This window comes from Marmota monax, unplaced genomic scaffold, assembly GCF_021218885.2.
Source record: "Marmota monax isolate L192 unplaced genomic scaffold, Marmota_monax_Labrador192_F-V1.1 WCK01_AAM20220418_F8-fsc00125, whole genome shotgun sequence".
NCBI classification, from domain to species: Eukaryota; Metazoa; Chordata; class Mammalia; order Rodentia; family Sciuridae; genus Marmota; species Marmota monax.
In genome coordinates, this window is record NW_026695235.1 from 12,704,524 (window position 1) to 12,730,499 (window position 25,976).

A 25,976-nucleotide genomic window follows, 5' to 3' on the forward strand; every position below is an offset into this window, starting at 1 on the left:
TATGGGACCTTGAAGCTGGGTCTCTGACACACTGAGCTCTGCAGACCCAGTGCAGTGTGACATACACGAGAACCCCAGTAAATGCACACTGAGAACAAGACACCCCAGGTGTAGAGGATGGCTAGTCATGGTCAACACACTCTAAGACACCAGACTGCCTTTAAGACTCACGACAGGGAAAATATGCCCTCAGCTTGAAAAGTGCAGACGAGCTACACTAAGTGTAAAACGCAGGTACAAGCCAACTACCCAGAGTAGGGCAGACTGCTCAGTGTTTGTGAGTGGCTCTCAGGAAGACGGCGCCGCACAGGCCCATGGCTCGGTGTCTTACCTGCCAGCATGCTCACCACTGACAACAGGATCTTCTCCACACTCTGCACAGGGCTCCACCTCTCAGCACTGCTCTCGTAGCCCATGGGGTCATCGCCTGGCGCATGAAGGATGGAGATACAGACTCTGCCATCTGGGTAGACTGCAAGGGGCAGGATGGCAGGTGAGCGCAGGGAGCAGCGACTGAGGGGGCGCTGAATGAGGCGGGCTCGTGGGTACAGAGGGCAAGGCTGCGGACACACACAGCACCACGCGCATAGCTAGAGGGCACAGGGCCTGAGAGCCAGGGGCTGGGCCTCCCAAGGCCCTGTTGTGTGCTGACGGAGCTCTGGGCCAGCCAGCCTGCCTAACCAGCCACAGCAGGAGCCTACTTTCTTAGGATGTCTTTAGGAATGATCTTCAAGAGGAGTGAGCGAGAGGCAATCTGCTATGTATTTCACCAACATATCGAACATGATCAGGGTTACTCACAATATTCTTGAGAGCCAGGTTTCATGGACATTCCTAATTTTACCAGGAAATCCCTGGATGTGACCATAAAATACACACTCATGTGGCTAGGATAAAGGAACTGGGATTACTTAAGTACCCAGAAAAAGAACAGCACTGCAGTAACTCCTTCTAATATTAAGGAACTACATCACTGACTTTTGTTCAAGAAGGGTCTGAAAAACAAGGTGCACACTGGTCCTGGGCCCCAGGATGTCCACTTGTAGTCCACAAACAGAGAATCTGGATACAGAACCTCTCTCGCCACAGTAGAAGGACCACAGACATCAGAAGTTTTCAACCCCAACGTCACCTCCTCATGTCACGTGGCAACACTGCACCCCAGAAAGACCAAAACTCAAGTGTCCCCCACCCACCAGTGCTCTCTCACTCAGTTCTATCAGGCACAGTCCTCAAGTCTCTTGTGAATCTGCCAAGTCTCTACAGCTTCAACGCCAAGCTGCTGGCTACCCTCCCCCTCCCCTGCAGGGACAAGGCCCAAGCTCCTCCCAGGCTCGCTCTACAATACCAGAGTAGCCCGCTCTACAATACCAGAGTAGCCCTCCGGGTGTCACTACATAGGTCAAGCTCCCTCCCTCCAAAGGCCCTAGGATAAGCCTCCACTTTCACACCACAGGCAGGCCCTGACTCAGCCTGCCTTCCTCCCCTTGCTCGGGTCTACCTTTGACCCTGGGCCCCCACATCAGACCCACCCGGGTGGCTGGCAACTCCTGCTTCACGCCCACAGGTGGTCAGCTCACACCTCCACGGTGCTAGGCCCTTCCTTTGTGGCTCAGTGTTCAACAGTGACTCCCCCACATCAGGGCTGTCACACTCACCATGACACCCAGCAACTCTACAAATGTGCAGCATTATTATTTTGGGGGGAGAGAAGTGAGAGGCAACTGGGGATTTAACCTAGGGGCATTTTACCACTGAGCCTTTTTTATCATTCTTTTTATTTTTTGAGACAGAGTCTCACTAAGTTGCTGAGGCTGGCCTTGAACTTGCAATTTTCCTGACTCAGCCTCCTAAACTGCTAAAATTATAGGCATGCACCACCATGTTGAGGTTGAATTATTTCTTACAGTTTTTACTAAATGACCAGTCTTAATATATATATGGACCTATAGAAAAGTTCTCAAAAATTATTTTTGCAAAATAAAAATGTCCATTTTATGGTATGTCAAAATTTAAAAGATGTTTATTAATTATCTGAACATTAAAAATAATGAATGATTACTGGGGAAGTAGTGTAGCTCAGCGGCAGAGTACGTGTCCAGCATGCCCACGGCCCTAGGGTCAGTCCCCAGCATTGCGAGCAGCAGCACGTGACGCTGGGGACTCCTCCTGGGGAGTTCTTTCAGAGTGGCGTGGACCCAAACTGCTTGCAGCAGTACTCACTGTTGGGATGGAACATCTCGCAGGTGAACCTCATCTTGGGAGGACTCAGTGGGTAGTCAAGTGGGAAACTCAAGATGGCAGGAAAAACACCAAACTCAAAACAGGTGTCTTCGGGGCCCCTGGAAGAAAGGAACCGTAGACAGAACCTCAAAGTATACTCCGCAATGGCCACCGCACTTGAGAAGTGAGGGAAGGACGGGTTTCCACCCACAAGTGCCCAGAAAGAGGAGGAGGAGGAACTGCTCCTTTCTGTGGGTGGCCAGTGTGTCCCAGGGTCCCCTTCAGCTGACGGGACCTGAGGGTGAGCACCTAGACAGAGTGCAGCCATCTTCACATCAGGAAGGCAGCCGCCAGGCAAGCACTGCCTCACAACGGCCCGGAAGAGAAGCACCACCAGCGCTGCAGGGCCTAGGGACCCGCTCCTGAGCAGGTGGCACAAGGTTACTGAAGGACCAAGTGCAGCCACGGCACTCCCACGAGGGTGAAGAGTCATGTTTTAAAAGCTATTTCTTTTTTTTTTTTTTTTAAAGAGAGAGTGAGAGAGGGAGGGAGGGAGGGAGAGGGAGAGAGAGAATTTTAATATTTATTTATTTTTTTTAGTTTTCGGCGGACACAACATCTTTGTTGGTATGTGGTGCTGAGGATCGAACCCGGGCCGCACGCATGCCAGGCGAGCGCGCTACCGCTTGAGCCACATCCCCAGCCCTTAAAAGCTATTTCTATTTTAAAAGTTTAAACAAGCCTAAGGAGTGTTTTTTTTCTAACAGAGCAGGTGTGTGATCCCGTGTGTACCCAGGGCGACAGGCCAGGCCTCGGGTGCACAGCAAGACCACCTGACCTTTAGCCCCGGCCCCCACCAACACATTCCACCCCCATGGGGCCGTGCTCCTCACACGTCATGGCAGAAACACACCAAGCCATCTCAGAGGTCTGTTCACATCCTGAAATCCTCTCACCTTGGTGGAGGTCCGGAGGCAGCAGGAGAGCGAGTGGCAGGAGCCAGCCTGCAGCTGCCCAGGAGACACTCCCCTCACCGATCAAGCCCGCCAAGAGCAGTTTCAGGAGGTCTTGGACCAGCTGGGTCCAACTCACCGTCACCAACACGGAAATCCAAGGAATTGCCTCAGGAGCACCCAGCACGTGGACAACTAAGGATGAGGCCCTCGCCCACAGCCTGCTTCCTGGTCGCAGGTCCGCGGCAGAAAAAAACCCAGCAGGGTCCAAGACTTGGATTCCAGGGAGAGGTCACCCCCAGACCTGCCTTCTCCCAGCTGAATCCAGGCACGGCACAGGGGAGAGGAGCTCTAAATTAGCATTCCTCCAACAGAACTCTCAGCAGTACAAACCTGTTCAAAACCAACAGAATTATTTTGCTCCAGGTCTTCGAGACATTAGAGGTAATATTACTTCTACAATTAAGGAAAAAAGACAGAAAGAGCTGTAATTTCATCTGATGGTGACACTCAGGGCCTTAGGAGAACAATGCACTGCTTTGTGGAGCCATTTTTTTTCAAGCTAAGAGACAAACCTTGCCTCTGAAAATTGTCCTGCTACTTTTTCAGGAAAAAAAAAAAAAAAAGAGCTCCTTTGTTTGGAGGAGTGACTGCACGACAGCCTTCGGGAGCCCTGGCACGAGGCCAGGGCATGGCCACCACACCAAGAGGGGCAGGCCTGAGTCTAGCTACTGGCGCAGCAGCAGTGTGTCACAGGGCTGGGCACAGCCACTCCCAGCGGGCCTGACAGGCCAGAAGCAGCCAAGAGCGGCCAGGAGCTGCTGGGAGCCACCCCCAGCGAGGGTCATGCTGCTCTTCCTGCCAGGCCTCAAGAGACACCGCAGGGCATCCCCCTCCCAAGGTAGGGACAGACATGCTCAGGAGCATGCGGCCATCCCCCAAACCTCATCCAGCACCAGGGCTCGCAGCACACACACGACGGCTGGAAGAAAGGGGGCGCGACTGCTGCTTTCATCTACTGCCGAGCAACGGGGAACCCAAGGACTGCAGGACTGAGTCCAGGTCCCAAGTCACTTCAGCACTGGCCTCAGGGACAGACCCAGCTCAAAATGCAAGTCAGAAGGTGAGACAAAGACACAATCTTTAATAGTAACATTGTAACCGTGTCAGAAGGCCAGCCTGCCTGTGCCGCCTACTTTTGGCACCAGAATCTAGAACAGAAAAATGACTGGGTAGTGCCTTTGGAATGAGCCACGTGGGGTTTACCCAACACTTTGATAACAGTTCTTTGTTTCTCATAATGGGGCTTTCTTAAAAAAAAAAAAAAAAAAATTGGGTCACTCCCAGTCTCAGAAGCATGACCAAACATTTCCTGAAGTGCGCCCACACCTTGACTCTCAAAGCTACTTGAAGAGCCACAGCTCACAGCTGGTCTGCGCAGGGACCTCTCTCGTTCCTAGAATGCCCGGCCTTGGATAAGCATGCAGGTGGGCAGTGTGCGGGCATCCTGCTGACTGGGAGTGCCGAGGGCACGACTGGCCAGGTCAGGAGACAGAACCAACAGCCTGTGGACAAGTTTTACTCCCGTACTCTGGACACCTTATTTCTGTCACTAAAGACAGCCTCAGGGCTGGGGCTGTAGCCAGTGGCAGAGCCCTTGACTCGCACATGTGAGGCACTGGGTTAGATCTTCAGCACCACATAAAAGTAAACAAAATAAAGGCATGCTGTCCACCTACAAGTACAACTACAAAACAAAACAAAAAAGACAGCCTCGGCTCAAGATCCTTAAGAGAAAAAGAGAACAGGAAGAAAGGAAACAAAACATTCATCCAAAGCAAATGAGTCTACCAATGACTTTTCATCTCCCTGATTAAAAAGACGGTCTAACAAGAGCATTGTAATGTTTTGAACAACCAAAAAAAAGAAAAGACAGTCTAAGTGACCTCAAAGGCCTGCAACAGGGAATTCAGTCACATCAGAGTGCGGCGTCGTAACAGTACTGCATGGCAGACGGGAAGCCACCTTTCAGGTGAACCAGCCTGAGAAAAGGCAAGGCTGACCGACTGCAGCTCCCACTCCTGCAAGCCAGAGCCTAACTCCCCAGACCCCACCCCAGGCCAGCCCACAGGCGTGGCTCACCTGCCCTGTGAGAGTCAAACTCCATCAAACTCCATGACAAATGTGCTGGGCTTTCACCTCTTGCACACGGGGGTGGGGGTGGGGTGGATGGTGCAGGGGGCCAGCATGCCTGGGTGGGCATCTGCTGCGAGCACCTTCCCCCTCAGTCTGCCTGTGACGGGAGGTTAGGCAGGTGTTGGAGGCTGCTGTCTCTCACTCTCACAAAGTGTGTCACAGCACAGGACAGAACACCTCGGTCACACATACAACATGGTGCTAAGATATCAGAGACGATACCCAGTTGTCACTACTGGGAACCTGAACTACACCAGTAAGGGACGACTATGCTCTGCAAGTGGGAACCCTGAGCAACAGAACCACACCACCCCACCCCACCCCTCCCCACCCCTCACCCCGACCGGCACCCAGCAGAAGGCCCACCTCCCTTCAGCCCTGGCTCTGTGGTTCACAAAGGCTGTCACCAGGCATCCCCTTTGCCAGTGCCACAGACCGAGGAGGCCACACACAAGCCGCACTGGGCCTGCCTGCTGACCCAGCCAGGGCTAAGGGGTGCTGACTACATGTGGGTGTGGAGCCCAGTTGGGAGGCGCCTGCTCCAGATCTTCCCACTGCTGGCTATAGGAAGCTGTGACCTGGGGAAAGGGCCCTCCCGAACCTCTGCTGGAGCAGTGCCCTGCATGGATTTGGTCACCCCAGGTGACTTTAGAAAGGAACCAAGCCAAGAACTCTGGGGAGACGAGGAGGGAGCTTTCCATTTGGAAAACAGTGGTGGTAACGAAGATCGTATCATCCCATACCCTTGTTTTCATGACTAAACCTGTCCAAAAGGAAACACAGCTACACCCTGATTATTTTTTCAGGAATAGAAATTCCTGAAAAACTTTAAAAATATTTAAACTACATTCAAAAGTGCATCAATCAATTACTTTATGGTGAATTATAACATAATCACTTTCTAACATAAACCTTATCTATCTAGAAAAATATGTAAGTCTTGGAAAATATTCAAATACAGAAGTATATAGACCCAAAAGCAAACCCTCTCTCCCCTCCCTGCCCTCCCCCACCTCCTACAGGAAATGAGGTGACCTGCCCATTCTTCTTTCAGGCTTTCCTTATGTGTAGCTCACTGCCCTTAGCACCAAAACAGGCTCTCTTAAAGGTAAAAAAGGTATCATGGTATTGCCGAGAATTTAAATGGAAAGACATTCCACCTTCATGTACTGAAGAGCTCAATGTTAAGGTGGCAATATTCCTCAAAGTGATCTAAAGATTCAAGGAAATCCCTTATCAAAATGATCACCTGCGTGTTGGCAGAAACTGACAAGCTGATCCTAGAACGTGTATGGAAACGCACAACGCCATGAACAGCCTAAATGAACCCGAACAAGAACCCAGCTAGAGGACTTGCATTTCCCAGTTTTAAGACTTACTAGTAATAAAGACACTGTGGCACTGGCACAATGAGGGAGCACAGATCAGTGCAACAGAACTCAGAGTCCAAACATAAACCTTGCATTCAAGGGACTTTTGATAAGAGGGCCTGATTTGCTCAACAGGAGAGGGCTATCTTTTTAACAAAGGGTGCTAAGAAAACGGACTCCAGGTGCAAAAGAAAGGACCCCTACCTAACACACACAAAACCAACTATGAATGGCTCTAACTAAACATCAAGAGCTACAAATCATTAAACTTCTTAAAAAACAAACAAACAAACAAAAAACAACTCTGTAACCTTAGTTATGAATGACACCAAAAGCATGACCCATTTAAAAAAAAAACTGCTAAATTGCATGTCATCAAAAGAAACAATTTACTTGTACCCAAAATACATACTCTTATGACTTAATATGAAAAAAAAAAAAAAAGACCAGGCATGGTGGCACACACCTGTGATCCTAGTGGCTTGGGAGGATGAGGCAGGAGGATCACAAGTTTGAGGCCAGCCTCATAAACTTAGTGAGGCCCTAGGCAACTTGGTGAGACCCTGTCTCAAATTTAAAAAAAATAAATAAAAAGGGCTGGGGACATAGTTCAGTGGTTTAGTGCATCTGGGTTCAATCCCTAGAACCAAAAATAAGTAGATAAATATAAGAAAACCAGATAATTAAAAAATGGGCAGAACTTCTGAAGTCCAAAGGCAACATATGAGTGGCTATCGAGTCCATGAGAAGACAATGGACCTCCGCAAACACTAGGGAAGGTATGTCAAGTCCACAGGGAAGCAGCGCTCCACATGGCCACGCCAGCTCTGGTGAGACCACGCAGTGCTGGGAAGGGGACAGTAGAGGCCCAGGTCCACTGCCCACAGCGTGAGCCATGGTGAGCTGCTCCTGGAACCCCTGGTGGCTTCTGGAAATCAACCTCCACTGCACATCCCAACAACTGGACACCTACACAGTGAGCCAGAAGAAATGAAACCTCTGGACAAAGGCTTGTATGCAGTGTTCAAAGCAGCATTGTTCAAAGCAGTCAAGAAGTGAGGATAATCCAACATACAGTGTCCAGTGAGTGGACAAAACAGAGGTGGAGACAGGAGCCACTGACCGCCATGACCCTGGTGGCCAGTCACACTGTGAGTGAAGCCCCACGGGACATCAGACATAGTATGGCCCCACTCACAGAAGTATCCAGAAAGGCACCACAGTCAGAAGGCAGGCGTGTACTTGCCTGGGGCTGCCAGCAGGTAAGAGGGTCTCTCTGGAAAGGCTAGAGAACCAACCTAGCGATGGCCGCAAGATTCTAGAAATCTACCCAACTCTGGGCGAACACACTTAGTTCAGGTAGAACTTATGGCACAGGAAAGACATCCCTGAGGCTGCTAGAGAAGATACCAGGACACCAGGGCTTCCGGCCTCGGCACTGCCAGACGGCTCTGCTCCAGGGCTGTCCTGGCCCTGTGGGCTGTCTTGATCCACCATTAGATGCTGCAGTAGCGTTCCCCCACCCTAGTGGTGATGGCCAAAAACATCTCTAGACATTGCCAAATGACCCTCAAGAAATAAAAAAATCAAACAACTGGCGGAGACCCACAAATCTGCGGTCTGCTCTACACACACATACACAAACACACTGCAGGACCCTGCACAGTGCTCAGGGGCATCCCACTGTGGAGAGGTGCCACAGGTTATGCTGGACAGAAATGCTTCCTCTTTGTAACGTCTGCCATGAAGGCTGCAAGAAGCCGACTCCTGGGTCTTCTCACACTGACACCAGATGCTCTGCAGTCCAAGTACAAGAAGTGCTCATATAAAAGACAGCCACAGGAATCATACTGTGAGTACCAGACCAGGCCAGGCCCCTGGCAAGAGAAACAACAGGCTAGGAACATGAGCTCACTGTGCAAGGCAGCTAGAGAACCTGGGCCCCAAAGGCAGTGTCAGGAACACAAAGGTAGAGTCAACAGGGACCTCCACCTTTCAGGAAAGGGAAGGTCCTTCTCAAGAGCCTGCTGGCCTAGAGAGGATACAGTTGTGAGCCACTGTCGGGAGCTGCCCTGGATGCAGATCTTCAAGTCCTGATGCCGGGGCACTAATTATTGCCTTCAGTCTGGCATGAGAGTGCCAGGTCACATAAGTTGGGCATTGTCCCAGCGTGGACAGCAAGGCGTGGCTCCAGGTATAGGCGTCACCTGTGAAGGTTGAGCTACACTCACCTGTTCCTTGGTAATCCTACCCCTTTGCCCTTTTTGGGACAGAATTTTCCATGGAACCTCCCCTTGTGCGTTCCCTATATAAGAATAAAAAATTCCAGTGGCTCGCTCTCTCTCCACAGACCCTTAGGGTCGCAGAGCTGTCTCTGGAATATTGGAAAGGTATTTCTGTGTCTGCGTGCTTTCTTTGTTGTCTTCTTGAGTAACTGGAGTAGTTAGATTTTGTGAACCCAGCATTAAGTTGCCACCTAGGAGAGGCGGCGATAACCCATGGCAGGAAGGTCCCCAAAGCTAGCTGCTTCTGGAACACAGAGCAGGATACAACGGGATATGAGAGCCCATGACTTCCACCTTGCCAATCCTGCTCTCTGTTCTACAGAGGTGCTGCACCCCAACAGCTAGGCTTAGTGGCAACAGGGTGGCACCAGCCACTGACCCAGTGGCTGAAGAGACCTCAAGCCATGCAAAGAATCCTGGGCCCATCTTGACCCCAGACAGGGCTGGAAAGGCCAAGTGCCCAGTCCCGAGCACAGCTGCAGGGTGCATGCCTTCCTGTGGCCCATGGTCTCAGCCACACTCAGCAGGGCAGCGGCCAGCTCTGTGCTCAGCCACCTTCCACTTTTAACTGCAGACACTGCCAGGAACTTTATGACCTGGCCCTCTCTTATCCATTTAGTTGGTGTTCCCAGCCCGTGCCATCAGCCTATGTGCTGAGGTGAAGATCTGGGTCCATGCTGCATGTGCGCACAAGGGCCCTGCTGTAAAAGACCTCAGTCGCATCGCCTGGCCAGCTGAAGAGTGTGGAGGAGCTGCAGGCCTGAAGGCAGGTGTGGGCACAAGCCAGAGGCCTCAGAGCACTAGGTACACAGGAGGCCCTAGAAGGCAGCAAAAAAGAGGGAGAAGGGGACCTATCACCCATAGGAAGAGCACAGCCGGCGTCTGCCAAAACAGCAGGTGAGACGAATCACGGAGGACAGTTAACTCCCATAATAGATGTTTTAAGTACATCTGTAAACGGCCTCTTGTTTGTGAAGGGTCTGGAATAGGACCAAAACCCACAAACTTAACCAGATCTTCAAGCAGGGGAATTCCACACGAATGCAAAAGCCTTATTCAAACACAAAAACACTCTCCCTAAAAATGGCTCTAATTACTTTTTAAGGCAGGTTTTCAAAATATTAGTTTAATTTTATGTTGTTTATCTAAAATTAGTGGTAGTTACCCTAACAGATTTTAACAATGAACACTTTAAAATCCACACTGGAGGCTCAACTGTTCCCTCACGAGCTTCTGAACATGCCTACCATGGATGCACATAAGCCAGCACCTCCTGAGTGCCACAGAACCTTCAGGTGCCTCTGACCTCTGCACTCCAGCAGGTCTCCTAACAACACACGCACCCTGCGGCAGGCTTGGGGGGGGGGACAGGGGGGCGGGGAGGGGGGGCGGCGGAAGCTTGTGAATGCCGTGCAGGTGCGTCTGTGTTGACACAGCACATGGCAGATGAAACAAGCAAGTCACACATGGGTTCACACATACACGATCTATGGCTTCTTGAAATGTAAACAAAGCTGACCTGACACGGGCCAGCACCACAGCCCACCAACTGCAGGACAGCACCTGCATGGGCTTGCCACCACCCGTGGCTGCCTGGGCAACAGACATGAGAGTAGTTCCCCTTATCTGCATTCTGTTACCCAAAGTCTGAAAACTTGAAATGGTAAATTCCAGAAACAAACAATTTCTAAGTTTTAAATAATTTTATTACAGACCAGTGTTATAACTGTTCTGTTTACTATTATTATTTTGCCTCACTTATAAACTTAATATGGACATGTACAGGAAAAGGCAGTGTCCATACAGGGTTTGGTACTGTCCACTGGGGTCTTGGCTAGACCCAAGGATGAAGGGAGACGATGCACCACACATTAGTTCCAAACACTTTAACCCGTAACCCAAGCAACCAGGGCCTTGCACTACCAGGAAGCGTCTGCCGCACTGCAGTCTCTAGAGTGTGTTCAGTGACCATCCTTTAAGCCCTCACTCTCACATCGAAGCTCCTATCACCTAACCCTCCCGACCACAGCAGCCATCGACTTCTCAGACGAGCACACAGATCATCAGGAGCAAAGGGACACAGGCAGAACCCTAACACCGTACCCAACCACAGCACGGCTGGTCCAGTAGCTGGCGATGCCTCCCGCTGGGGCCCAAGTGCTCAACCTGTGGGACATGACGCAGCCCTAGGCAGATGGTGTTGAAATGAATAAAATTAGAGGGCATCCAGCTGGTATCCACTGAGAACTGAATGCTCACTGGAGGGGAGAAATACCCATCCTGTCTGGGGTCACTAGAGCCTTCTGTGTTGACTGTGACATGAGAGCAGAGGGAAAAACAAGGCCCATTGTTTTTCCTGACAGAACCATACTAATATCTCCCAACAACAAACAGGAAGCACTCAGACAACTAAGGTTTCCACCAGTTCTAAGGAAACACCTGGTGCCTTCTGCCCGATGCCTGTTGTCTTCGGCCTTCAGGTCAGAGCTGGAGAGGAGCTGACCGTGTCAAACCCACTGGGCCTTCTTGCCTGCCCAGTGCTTCAGAGCCAGCGCTCTGCAGAGTGTAGCACTGAGGTCCAGCTCCCAGGAAGCACCAGACATCAGCAAGACATGGTTAACTTACATGATCAACGCCTCCCATTCAAAAAAATTCTCTTCATTCATGGGACCTGCAGGAGAAGAGAAAAAAAAGTCCACCACATCTTAATTTTGAAGACAACTCTGGCAATTAGAAGAAAACTATATGAGGAAGTTACTTAAGTACCTTACCTGCCACAATTCCTTCTGGAGGATTCAGGGTTAATTCTATAAAATGAAAAAGCAAAACATTATGAAACATTCTAAAAACCTTTTTCACAAAGTGTAGGACTGTGAGTTATAGAGAACACATTTAGAAAGAGAACAGTTCTGTCTGCCCCAAGTGAACGCCAGTGCGGTCACCATATCGACAGGACTGAGAACAGTCCTCCACATAAACACAACAATTTCAGAGCCACCAACCTTTGCATGTTATGAACAAAGGCAGTAAACTGTCCTTCCAGGATACTCCTCCTTGCCACCTGGACTTAAGCTCAGGAGTCTAATACAGCACATTACTCTTCTCCACCCACATGGGTTTCTGTCACCCTAAGTCATCACAGACTTCTCTGAAGCAGACAACCCTGACAACACCAAGTAGAGCAAAGGCTCTGCAGGTGGACAGCCAGACACCAGCACTGACAGACAGCAAGCACATAAGACGGTGCCCTGCCCGCGCCCCACAACTCAGGTCTGGGGACTGCTGAAGACAGACCTGTGCGGCCACTGTGAAGCCACCACGGGTTGTTTCAACCTTGGCCTCACTTTCATTTGTGCTGTTGTTTGAAGCTGGTGAGTGCCCAAGGGCCCAGGTGCTGAAGTCTGGTCCCAGGGGTGGCACTGCAGGGGGACCCATGGGGGGGTCTAGCACACTGCCCTCCACTCTGGCTTCCTGCTAGAGCCATACCAGCCATCAGGCACATGCTCCAGCCAGTGCCATCCACCATGTGACGCCACCCACCGCCCTCCCAGAGTCAGTGCTGCAGATCCTGCTGGGGTGGTGGCTCAGAAGTAGAGCACTCACCTAGCACATGAGAGGAACTGGGTTCGATCCTCTGCCCCACATTAAAAAAGAAATAATTTTTTAAAAAATGATCCTGGGGCTGGGGATGTGGCTCAAGCGGTAGCGCACTCGCCTGGCATGCGTGTGGCCCAGGTTCGATCCTCAGCACCACATGCAAACAAAGATGTTGTGTCCGCCGAAAACTGAGAAATAAATATTAAAAATTAAAAAAAAAAAAAGATCCTGTACCTTTAAATCTCCAAGTGTGAGCTGAATAAACCCCCCTTTTTTGTAAAGTTCTCTCTCTCGTTGTGGCAATGAAAAACAGACTGACACAGTGTGGCAGAGTTGTGAGATGTAAGGTCAACACTGAGTAACTGGATAGTCTTTCTATTTATTTGCAGGTTTAAAAAATGAGTTATGTAATGGAAATTATAATGGAAAACACATAAGTTTTTGAAAGATATACAAGATCCCTACCAAAGCAGGAAACATGAACAAAGAGTTCTAGGAGAGCTTAATAAATGGGGATTGTATTCCATTCATAAGATTAAAAACATCAATCTCCTCAAACTGAATCTGTAGATTCAATGCAACTTCAGTCAAGATCCCAGCAAGTTTTCCCATTTAAATCTGACAAGATGATTCTAAAAGATACAAGAAAATGTGAATGACCAAGAGCAGCCAGGGCACTTTAAAGAGAAGGAAACACTGCCTGCCTGCCCGCCCACCGGCCCCCCACCACCCCCACCCTGCCCAGGCTTCCTCTAAAGCTCAAGTCTCAATAGGTGGTGGTACCAGCAAGAGTTAGAGTGCCGGAGGGAACAGAAGCAGACCCTTCCCAACAGCCCCTTGACTCAGTCCCAAAGCAGCCTAGGGTGGTGCCTGGACCTCAGCGTCCCAGCCTCCAGAAGTATGAAGATCAACGTTCCCGAGTAAGCTCCCTGGCCCAGCAGACTGAGCGACCATAGCAAACAGGCACAGAAAAAGATATTAACACTGTGGGCCATGAGGCAAAGCAGGTTAAAACCACAATGAGGTACAGCACAGTCTCTTTAGTGTGATAAATATCTCCATTTTGCCAAAACGGCTAAAATTGAAAAAGACCAACAATACTAAGTACTGGCAAGTTTAGTAGCTGGATGTCATGTGCAGGGAATGTGAAGAGCTGGCATAGCTCTGGGGAACAGTCTGCTTCTGGTGAAGCTCAGTTAAGACCCCCAATTCTCCTGTGCCACGTGTCCCCGTAAGCTTATGTGAAAGTTCACAGCAGCTCTATTCCCAACAGCCCCCAAATGATACTCCTCAAATATCCACTGGCTGGTAAATGAGCAAAAGAATGGCACATCCAAATGACAAAACATCACACAGCAAGGACAACGAACAGGCCACCAACACAAAAAACACAGACACCTCACAAAAGCACTAAGTAAAACAAGTGGGACACAAAAGACTGTGTTCTATTTACATGAAATTCTAGCAAAAGCAAAGTACAGCAGCACAGGGCGAGCACCCCTATCAAACATGCCTGGGCTCAGCCAACACCTGCTCAGCTCGGGATTCTGGAGCATCTAGGACTCCAGATTTCTGAATTATGGGTCTCTACCTGTTGTAAAAACCAAAGCCAATGTTGCCAGAGAACAGAGAGAAGGGAAGGGATGGCAAAAGAGCACAAAGGGGCATTAGGGGCAACAGAGTATTCTACAGTGTGACTGTAATGATGACTATATAATGAATTATGTATTCAAACCCAACATTTTATTATGCATCAATTTTATCTCAATAAAGCTGCCCACAAAATTAATTTGTTGTTTTGTGAAATTTAAAACAACAAATCTCAGGATGATAATGCAGAGTTTCTTCATGCTCTTCACACAGACTTCTTCACAGGACCAACAGTAAAGTCGACACCAGGAACAGCAGCCATAAAAGGAAGAATGGGCACAGCAAACACCCCTGCCCAGGACGGTGGGGGGGTTGTGGCTCAGCAGTGGAGCGATCGCCTAACACGTGTGAGTTCCACCCTCAACACCACATATAAATAAAATAAATGTACTGTGCCCATCTACAACTAAAAATATATTTTGAAAAAAGTCCCTGCCAAGCACTTCTGACATCAGAAGATACCTTAAGGAAAATGGCAAGTCCCAGAGAGGAAGAAATTTGTAACAGATATGACCCACAAAAGGCAGTGTCCAGAATGTTTCAAGAATGCTTTACAAACACTTACAAACATGAATGACCCAAACCCAACACAGTGGCACACGCCTAAGATCCCAGTGATCTGGAAGGCTAAGGCAGGAGGATCGCAAGTTTGAGCCAGTGTCAGCAATTAGGGAGGCCCTAAGTTGCTTAAATTTAGCGAGATTCTGTCTCAAAATAAAATGAAAATGAAAAGGACTGGAGATGTGGCTCAGTGGTAAAGCACTCCAAGTTCAAAAACAACCCAAAAGAAAAAAGAAGCGAGACTTGAACTAGCATTTCACCAAAAAAAGAAAGAAAAAAAAAGTACGTGGCCTAGACACACAGCAAGGAGCATGGCACATTAACCTGGGGAAATGCCAACTGAAATCACAGGACAGCCATGGCACCACCAGAAGCACCAACTGCCAAAGCGAAGACTGAGCGAACGCCGTGGGCAGGGGTGAAGAGTGCCCCCTCCAGCCTCGGCCTTCCGCAGCAATGAGAGCACGCTCCAGCCACAGCTCCAAGAGGCCCCACAGCAGGTTACTCCAAGGCAAAAGACGGAAACAGCACCCAGACACCTACCAGGAGGGATCGGCGCACTGTGGTCTTCATACCATGGGACAAGGATGAAAATAAACGATCCACAACTGCCCACAGTGTTGCTGCCAAGTGAAGCCAGGGCCCAGGTACACAACACACAAGTACAGACATTCCAAAACACAAGCAAAAAGCCACACTGTCCAAGAATGCAAAGGGACAGGAAGAGGCGACAGCTGCCCTGGGATGGCACAACACGTCCTATCTGCAGCAGGCCCCTTCTCTTCTGGGCAGGGGCTGAGGCTGGCAGTGGCTCCTGAGCAGGGACTCTTCCCTGAACTCCTCTCCTTCACACTAATGCAGCTGTAAAAGCTGTACCCGAACCAGCCAGGAAGGGAAGAGAGAGGCGACAGGCAGGGGGGCAGGGTTGCTGATGAGGTGGGCACAGCCTCTGAGAAGACAGCCTGGTCCCAGGTGGGAGGACCGGGGGAAGTGGGGAAGGCAAGGGCAGGGAGCCAGGTGCTCCCCTTTAAACGCTTCATGCTAGCATGTCCAGTTAACAGCAAGGGAGACAGTGGCCAGCTGCCTGGGGAAAGACAGGGTGGAGACGTAAATTGGGCTATTTCACACAGGATATGCGTGACCCCAGGGGACGGCAGGGGACCCTCGGAGCAGTGTTTCCCAGGAAGCATCTGGAAATAGGTGACATTACAGATTTCACAAGAACAGAGAAATGATCTTGCAGAATAGTACAAAGGGGCCAGCAGTGCTCAACACCTGGCACAGCAAGGCCTGCAGCAGAGAAAACTGACACAAAATGCCAGCAACAGCGCTGATCCAGGGAACAATTAGAGGGCAGAGGACAGCCCAGGGCTGTACTGAGCCCGGGAAGGAGAGGGACAGCTGGAGACATCAAGCAGAGGCCAGCCAAGTAAAGCAAAGAGCAATATCCTGAAGTCCAGTGCCTTGAAGACGTCAAGGAGGGAGAAGCAAATGTAGGAGGGTCCAGCACCAAGAAAGCAGGACACACTTCCACCATGGCTGCACCTTCTCGCAGGGAGCAAAATGGCAGAGAACATCGCACCCCACACTCAGCTTCCCACGCCCAGTCACCAGAATTCTAGCCCAGTTTGTGTCTACAACCAATACCCGGATAAGAACAAGTAATGAATTAAGGCATGTGCATTTTGAATTGCTGAGATGGTGGAGGTGGGGAAGCAGGGCACCTCAGAGCACAGCGCACTAGGGACCACGCAGACAGACAGGAGCCACACCCACACCAGTGGCAGACCCGCTGGGTGCCAGAAAAAAACGCGGCAGAGCTCTTCCAGTTGTGGTGGTGTAACCACGAGGGGGTACCTACACCAAGAGGCCTTGCTTCGTTTTGGGGTGGAGCTCTCCTTTGGCACTTCCCTGTGACAGACAGCTCCTTGGAGAGGGAGCGTCAGCCAACAGCGCCACCTGCTGGTCACTGGAGAACTGCAGTTAAGGGGTTCCCCCAGAGAAGGAGAGGATCACTTAAGACTATGGGTTGGTTGGTTGTTTTGTTTTTGCTTCACACACACACACGCACGCACGCACGCACACGCACGCACGCACATCCATATACAGCTTCATGTTTACTAACAAAAACAAATTACAAACGAGAAGCAACTCTTAACAAGAAATTTTCAATGAGCACATTCCTTGCTACTAATTCCTTAAACATACTGATTTGCTTAAACATTGCTTTTCTTAAAATAGTGGCTTAAAACATAACTGCCACACAAAATGAAGTACATTTGACATCTGACCCAGACATCTCATTCCTAAGAGCCTGTCCCACAATCACACTGGTAAAAATACTGCAGGACTACCCCTAATAGCAAGAAGGCCTGGAAATCCTCCACTGTCGCCAGCAGGGGCCAGTGGAATCACAGCATGCAGGGGAGCACTCTGCACCTGCAAATACCTCCACAGACCGCTACAGAATGAACTGCAGGTGGAGAAGTGTTGACTAGGGCCTGCACATGAGAGCACCGGATGGGTCCTAATCTTGTCTAACCATGTCCTTATGAGAAGACTGCAGGACACACAGAAGCACAGAGAGGCCTCAGGAGAAACCAGCCCTGCCCACACCTGCATCTCGGACTTCCCACCTCCAGGACTGTGAGAAAAGAGCTTCATTTGTTAAGTTAGCAGCTCTAGAAAACTACCAGAGTGGAACACTTGCAACTAATACATAAACAAACCTCAACCTTGATCGCATACCATATATAAAGCTGTACTTGACATGAATCAGATTTAAAATGTAGAAGCTACAACTATCAACCCCTGGAAGAAATCATAAGATAACACCTTAGGGACCTTACATTTAGTAGTCTTAAATATAAAACAAAAGCAAGAAATCATTTCAAGTCAACCTACTGGACTTCTCTGAAATTTTTAAAAGTCTATTTTTTTAAAGGCACAACTGTGAAAGGAGAAGACCAGCCATAGGAGGTGTTGTCAAAGGTAGAGTTTTAGCCAGGAGAAGTGAGGAAGTTCCAGATACCCAGCTAAAACAGTGAACACCAGTAGCAAAACTACAATGTGTATCTAAAGACTGTTAAAGAGGCAGAAATACGCATTTGTAACCACAATAAACACAAGAGTGGGGAAAACACAGAATAAGGAAAACATTCCCAAGATGAATACCCAACAAAAGACTTGCATTACGAAACATAAATCTTCCAACCCAAGAAAACACTCGGCACAACTTAAAAATGAACAAACTCCAGACGTTTTATCACAACAGTCATATAGATGGCAAGTATACATGAAGTGATGCTCAACACCACTAGTCACTAGAGAGATTCCAATTAAAACTACAGTTAAGATACTCATATACACCCAATAAAAGGATAATGGTGCTAGGGGCTGAACCCTGGGGTGCTCTGCCACTGAACTATATCCCCAGCTCTTTAAGACAGCCTCACTAAGTTGCTGAGGCTGGTCTTGAACTTGCAACCTTCCTGCCCCAGCCTCCTAAGTAGCTGCGTTCATAGCCCTGCATCACTGCAGCCAGGAAATGTCTGAAATTTTTAAAGTTAACCATACCAGGTTGGGCGTACACACCTGAATACAAATCCAAAGGTTCTGGAGGCTGAAGCAGGAGGATCGCAGGTTCAAAGCTAGCCTCAGCAACTTAGAGAGGCCCTAAGAAACTTAGAGAGACCCTGTCTCAAAATAAAAAATAAAAGGCCTGGGGATGTGACTCAGTGGTTAAGCACCCTGGGTTCATCACCTGTACCCCTCCCACACATACACACACACACACAAAAAGCCAACCATACCAAGCATTAGCCAGGAGGTGGAGCAACTGAACTCTTGACACACTGCAGTGAGAAGGAAACATTACGACTGCTTGGGAGATTGCCTTTAAAACTAAGACATGGAGCCAACACACACAGGTCAGTTTGTGACAACCAAGAACTAGAAACAACCCAAATGCCCATCAACATACAAATACAGTCTATCACACAAGGACTTACTACCATGCAATAAAAAGGAACAACTGGGGCTGGGGTTGTGGCTCAGTGGTAAAGCACTTGCTTAGCATGCATGAGGCACTGGGTTCGATCCCCAGAACCACATAAAAAAGTTAAAAATACAAAATAAAGGTTTTGTGTCCATATACAACTAAAAATATTTAAAAAAAAAAAAAAAAGGAACTGACGACTACAGTGGCTCCCTGTTATCTATATCTGGCTTTACTTTCTGCAGTACCAATCACTTCTGGCCCAGCAAGGTTTGAAAATATGAATGAAAAATTCCAGAAATAAACGGTTTATAAATTTAAAATTCAGAGACTGTAATGAAACTTCATGCCATCCTGCTTGAGCCACCAGAATGTGATGTGAACCATTCCAGGCACAAGCTGGACACACCACATGCGCCCTGGAGTGGAGAGATCATGCTCACCTCACTTTGGTAACAGTATACTAATTATTCCATGTATTGGTGTCATGATTCCCAAGACAGCAGGGGATACTGCATGGAGTTGAAAGAAGTCAGACAGAAGGAGCCCAAAACAACGTTCAGGAAGGGAAGGAAAGCAGGTCAGTAGGCCTGGGAAGTGGGCAGAGGAGGGCAGAGAGGGAGAGACGGCGGACCAGGGCAGGGGACGATGAGGACAATGGCCGTGCTCATGGCCTCGACCACATGAAGGCTTGGTCACCTCGCTGCACAGCAATGATACCCCACAGGCTACTTTTGTAAAGGTGCGGGAAAAAGAGATACCACAGGGCAGAAAAGACAAAGCCCCAGAGTAACTGCAGCACAGATGACCACATAGGACTGGGGCAGAGAAAGGACCCCTAGCAGTCCCCAAGAGAGACAACCTGCCCTGCGCAAAATTAGCAAAGACATAAACACTTCAGAGAAAAAAAGACCACAAACTTGTTTTTTTCTGTCTTGTATGTAGAGAAAAAAAAATCCTACATATGAGAAAAGATGCTCTACCTCATTTATGACCACAGTATACAGATGCCACACACTCCCAAACTAGTAAGAACCAGGTACTGCACACCGAGGACTGACTCAATTGCCACTGGAGGGACACAGGCCCTGAGGAACACAGCAAGTGGTCTGCCCCTCTAGAACAACTCCATGGCCTCATTTCCTCCAAATGTATACCATGAACACACATACCAAGGGTGTTCAAAATGCTCAGCCATGTCTATAAAATCTGAAAACTGGGGCTGGGGATGTAGCTCAGCTGGTACAGTGCTTGCCTCACATGCACAAGGCCCTGGGTTCTATCCCCAGCACCACACACACACACACACACACACAAAAAGGCTGAAAACAGGGCTCTCTTCCACCTGTTGAGGCACAGCAGACAGAGTAGGTATAGATGAGGAAGACCCCAAGCTAAGAGCCCAGCCGTGGCCACTCCCTGGAGAATGGCTCCCTGAAAGAGGGCCCTACTGATGCTTCTGGACTCTTAGGCAGTGGCCCTACTCAAGTGGCTCCCCGTATGAGGTTCAGCGCCAGGCTGGAGCCAGAAACTACCGCTCCCTGAGGCTGAGCCTGAGGAGTACTGGTTCTGAAGCTGTACAGCCTCCAAGGGGATGGAGACCTGGGTGTGTCGGACAGAACCCTTCACCCCAGCTTCAACAACCGCGAGCTGCCATCAGTCACTGTGGTCAGGACTGGTCTTCATCCAGCACAGTGCCAGCACCCCAGGGGGAGAGCGATCTGTGGAAACCCACCTCACCATGAAAAGGCATCGCAAGAAGAGGAGTCTGTTCTCTGGACAAATTAATTAGCATTTTGAAACTGGTACTAGAAACTCTATTCTGACTCCCTGAAAATACTCTGGGGTACCACACCTGGAATCTGTGACTGCAGTTTGCTGGGAACCACAATATTTTCACCTGGCTATAATTTTGGTTACTTTTTTCAGACAAGGGATGGAAAAATAGTCGATACAGTTTTGTTACCTCACTTATCCCCAAAATAGAAAAAACAGGAAGCACAATATTTTCTTTTGAAACGCAAAATTTCCATAAAACAAATATGCCCAATAAAATTTTTAAACTCCACTTTGATTAGTTTGTCAGGAAAAGGTTATTGCAGCAACTCAGGTTTATATCAAAGAAATCAAAATAGAGCAACCAACCCTTCATGCAGCTTCAGGTCAGATTAGAAGGCTGACAACTTTACAACCATACCCTAGACATCAAATGAAATTCAGCATGTTTTCAGGAGACCTTACTGAAATCGAGTCAGACGTGTAATGACTTATTTACATTTCCCTGAGCATGGACTGAAGTCCCGAGTAAGCCCTAAACACGGGTATGCCATCTCCTATCTAAACAGGATTTCCTGGCAGGCAGGTATTTGCAAATTTTTTGTTCCCATGTATGATCCTGCCCTCACCTGGATTTTGGACTTGTCCCTCCAGAGAAAGTGAATTCCATTAAGCCGCCCAGTTGGCAGTACTTTGTTATAGCACCCCTAAGACACTCCTCCCTCAGTTTCTCTCCCACAGTCCCAGGAAAGGCTGAAGTGTGAAGTTACAACATCAAACAGCTGTTTAAAACATTTGGGTTCAGCAGCTTGGCAGGCTTAGAAAGGAGGATCATGAGTTCAAAGCCAGCCTCAGCAAAAGTGAGGCGCTAAGCAACTCAGAGAGAGCCTGTCTCTAAATAAAATACAAATAGGGCTGGGGATGTGGCTCAGTGATTGAGTGCCCTGATTTCAATTCCTGATGGGGGAAAAAAATTGGGTTCTTCTCCAGGTTCTTTTTTTCTTTTCTTTTCTTTCTTTTCTTTTTTTTTTTGGTTGTATGAATGAGGCAAATTATTTTGCCTCTTATTAGATTTCCTGTAAAACTAGGGGGCCTGAACAGATCACATCCAGAGTCCTACCCCTCTAAACGCCCACAGACTCTGACTAGTCCAAATACAACCAAGTATGCCTGCACACCTATCCCAATCTCCCTACACTCCATTCCACACAGAAGGTTTCTGTTAAGTCTCCCTGTACATTGGAACATGCTACCTTAAGGACACGGAGGACAAGATGCTAAGACAAGAAACACAGAAAGGAATTCTATCACATTACTAGGAGGCAGGAAAAGATGCCCTAAATACTGCACTGATTTTCTGTACTGCTGTATTCATTTCCCATCACTGCTATGCAACTCAACACAAACTTCTAAGTGCCTTGGAACAATACCATTGATGACCTCACAGTTTCCAAGCAACAGAAGTCTGGGCACAGCATGGGCCAACTGGTTCTCTGCTTACTGGGTCACAGGGCCAAAATCAAGGTGCTGGTAGGGCCATGGTCCAGGTTTAGACTATTGACTTAACTCAGTCACATGGCTGCAGCACTGAGGTTCCAGGCCCCAGATGGGCTGCAGCAGGGTCACTCTCAACTTCTCCCCCTGCCCCCCATCAGCCCATGGGCCCCCTTCCTTCCATTCACAGCAGCTCAGCAGACACAGTCCTTCTCTATTCCTCCTCTGACCTTCTCACTTTTGAGCCCATGAAAACAAGCCAGGATAATCTTCCTCTCTTTGGGTGCTCATTAGTAACCTCAACTACATTCTCCCAAGTCCCACTTCAGTAGCCCTAGACAGTGCTTAAAATAATCAGGGCACTGAGGTTCAAAGGAGACATCTTTAGAGTGCTGCCTTCCAAATGCAATCCAAAATTTCATTTATTAACACACCAAAATAATAATAATAATACACTTCTGTGACAGAGTTTTAGGAATCAATAGTAACTCAAGTTTTCTTACTGCAATTTAATTGGTATGACTGAAATAATGGATGAGGCTTTTATTAAAGGCAGTAAAGGGGGAAAATAAATCTTTCTTAATGCACATATCCTTAGGAAATACAGGTTCAACAATGCAAAGACTGGACAGATGCAGCAGCAACTTCTTGATTTCCTATAAAGGGGCTTAATGGTTTCCTTCTCTATAAAAATGAGAAAATAATATCTGCTCACAGTCCAGACACAGAGCTAAAAAATGTAAGAGACAGAAACAAAACCCAGATGCCAAGAAATGCTGTTCACAGGTGACCACTTTCCTGACTTTAACAGCCCCCACAGCCAACCCTACTCAGAGTGAACCTTCTGTCCCTACTGCCCTCTAAAAGTCTCTCTTAAATGGGCAAACACAAGAGCCTTCTTTAGAGGACCCTGGTTAATGAGCCTGTGTTTGCAACACGTAAGCTTACTCAGGTAAACATGAACTCCAGGCGCAGGGTCACCAGGCTGCAATCAGATTCATGATATCAGTTTATTTTCAATGCTCTCCCAAACCTGCCTCAATGCAACAACAGCAACAAGCTAATCTTTGGAGGGTCAGGTGTCAGGCTCCCAAAGCTCTCGCACTGCAGGACCAGCTTTAAGCTCTCGGGGCTGAGAGCTGCACGCAGGGGCAGGCGGACCACCCGATCCCGCGCCCAGGGTCGGCGGGAGCCACAACCAGGCCGGCTCCGGTCTGCACCGGCCAATCCCGCGGCCGCACGCTCCACCCAGACACCCCGAAACTCCGGCGCAACTCGGGCGGGCCGCCAGGAGCTGGGGCGCGAGGGCAGTCCATCCTCCCCGCGGCTCCCCGGCCCCGTCCTCCCTCCCGCCCTCCGTGGCTTCCCGGGTCCCTTGGCCCGACCCTGGTCTCCGCTCCTCCGCGGCTCCCCCGGCCCCGTCCTCCCTCCCGCCCTCCGGGGGGCGAACGCCCCGGCAGCCGCGAAGATTCGACAGCGATATCCACCCGGAGGCCCGGCACCGGTGCGGCGGGGACCCCAACTTACGCTTGTACTCGGCCATCAGCCTCTTGAGCGCCGTACCCGCCATGCCCCCAGCAGCTGAGCTGGCCGCCTCACCTCGCCCGCGCCCCGACGCCGGGGTCGCTTCCGGGTCACCACCTCGCCAGGAGCGCTTCCGGGGCGCGGAGCGGCGTGCGCAGCGTCTACGACGGTGAGCAGGGGCGCGCACCGGGCGTCCCGCCCACTCGCACGCCGCGCCTGCGCGGAGCACGTCCCCGCCTCACAGCGCGCCGCGGTGCTGCAGCCTCTGCCCGGTGCTTGGGGTTACCCCACTGTCTTCCTGCCGCTGCGAGCGCGGCGTCCCGCAGTCGCGGCTTCGCTAGCGGCCACCCTCGAGGGGCTGGATCCCCGAGCCGCAGCGGGGAGGCCGGACGGAAGGCGGCCCCTCGGCGGGCCAGAAGGGAGCGGGCTCGCCCCGTCTCCCCGCCACCGCGCAGCTCCTAGCGGTCCGGCCGGGCGCCCCGTGGCGTCGTGTGCTCCCCCAGCGAGGGTCCTGCCCAGCCGGTGTGTACCAGTGTGGCTTTCCTAAGCAGCAAGTGGGAGCAAGCGCCTGGCTCCTGGGCCCCAGCCCGGGTCTGCAGCGGAGAAGGCCCTGGCTGCTGGGCGCGGGTGGGGGCTCCTGGGACCAGGCCCTTCAGCCAGCACGGAGTTGCACGGGGGCCTAAGATGGAATAGTCAATGGGGCCCCAACTGAAGTTTTTTTTCCAAAATGTAGAAACTACTCATTGATAGTAATCGGTAGAAACATTCCAGCCAAGCTTTTTCCCCTGAACCTCAGAAAAACCCAAGTGGAGGCAGACCCAAATGGAAGTTACAAGAATGTTCGGGCTCCAGGGCTAACCAAGTACTTTTCCGGGGGCTGATTATCAGCGTACATTTTGACCAATAGCATTGGTATTTTCCCAAGACCCCATTAGCAAACATTGAGCAATGCCCCACTGATACATTTAGACCGCCAACCCCTGCTGGGTCTCCTCTTACCCCTGCAGGAGCTGTCTATAGTCGCTTGAATAAATCCTATTCCTTTCATTCCTGCCATTGGTTATTGCCCGTGAATGTCATTTATGAGACAAGAATCCCAAAAGAAACTGGCGATGAGCTGCTGGAGGGCACAGCCCACATTAAGAGCTGCACCGCACCACTGGAGAGTGGAGAAGAACCCAGCCACCCAGGGAGCTGTCCCGCATCCCCTGCTGTGATTAGGTGCTAACACTATAATGGGCTTTCTTGGCTGCTAAGGCCCCTGGCTTACCCAGACACCACCACTACCCAAGGCAGTGGAGCCTCAAGCTTCATCTCAAACTCTGATTGCAGTAGGCCCTATCCCCTAAGGCTTCCATCGAACCCCAAGCTTCTTAATGCCAAAAGATATTACTCCAAATTCACAATTTACATAAATTCCTAAAAATGAAGGACAACCTCAAGGTTGTTGAGGTGAAAAAAGCTCAAGTGACTTTGTTCTACATACAAGGTACCTCTTGGCCTCCTTTATCAAACCAAAGGCACCCCCAGACCACCTCCCGCCATGTGCCATGAAGGTGATTTGGCAAATGGTCCCATCTCTGCACTGTGCTTTAATCCATGTGCTTCTGCTGATCGCTGGACCTGCAGCTCCACTGTCCCAGCTGCCTGCCATCTTTGTCCTAGTGCTCACACAGGCAATGGGCCAAATCAGCTCAGCCACTCAACCCTGGTCTTGTCTCACCATCATATACTGAGACTTTAATATTCATTTTTTAGTTGTAGCTGGACACAATATCTTTATTTCATTTACTTATTTTTATGTGGTGCTGAGGATCGAACTCAGGGCCTTGTTCCTGCTAGGCGAGTGCTCTACCGCTGAGCCACAATCCCAGCCCCTATACTGAGACTTTTCAAAGCAAATTGGTAGTAGTTCATTTTCAAAATGGGTAAGTGGTATTGGGGTTGTGGCTCAGTGGTACAGCACTTGCCCAGCAAGTGTGAGGCACTGGTTCAACTCTCAGCACCACATATAAATAAATAAAGTCCACTGACAACTAAGAGAACATTTATATTAAAAAAAGGGGGGGATAAGTTATCATCAACTGCACATCTTAAGACCGAAACATCCCAAGCTAACATCCAGACTCGCCTGCCTCCAAAATCCTCCTCCTCTTTACGTAGGAGTCCAGGCAAGGAAGGTGAGGCTGAAGGAAAGGTGGGCTCTGTGAGGGCAGAGGATGAACTCTGGGTAAAAGGAAGGTGGACCACATGGATGATGTACCAGTGGGGGAGCAGGTGTCGGGGCATTCCACGGCCCAGCAGCTAGCTTCCAAAGCAGGTGCCCCAGAGGCCTTGCTGAGTTATGACA

The 25,976-nt window shown here is 49.7% G+C and overlaps 1 protein-coding gene across 2 annotated transcripts in view; it reads right to left on the bottom strand.

Moving 5' to 3' along the window:
* The window catches only part of Ube2g2 (ubiquitin conjugating enzyme E2 G2), a 32,384-nt gene extending 8,633 nt beyond the window's left edge, over positions 1-23,751 (bottom strand). Inside the window, exons 1-5 of one of the 2 annotated variants that reach the window (XM_046439026.2) lie at positions 23,630-23,751; positions 11,799-11,834; positions 11,653-11,698; positions 2,224-2,342; positions 332-427 (exon numbers count right to left, since the gene is read on the bottom strand). In XM_046439026.2, coding sequence (XP_046294982.1) covers positions 332-427; positions 2,224-2,342; positions 11,653-11,698; positions 11,799-11,834; positions 23,630-23,672 — 340 coding nt within the window. In that variant the 5' untranslated portion in view covers positions 23,673-23,751. Of the gene's footprint in view, positions 1-331; positions 473-2,223; positions 2,343-11,652; positions 11,699-11,798; positions 11,835-23,629 lie in introns of both variants that reach the window. The other variant, XM_046439025.2, reaches the window with a different exon arrangement.
* Positions 23,752-25,976: the final 2,225 nt, after the last annotated feature.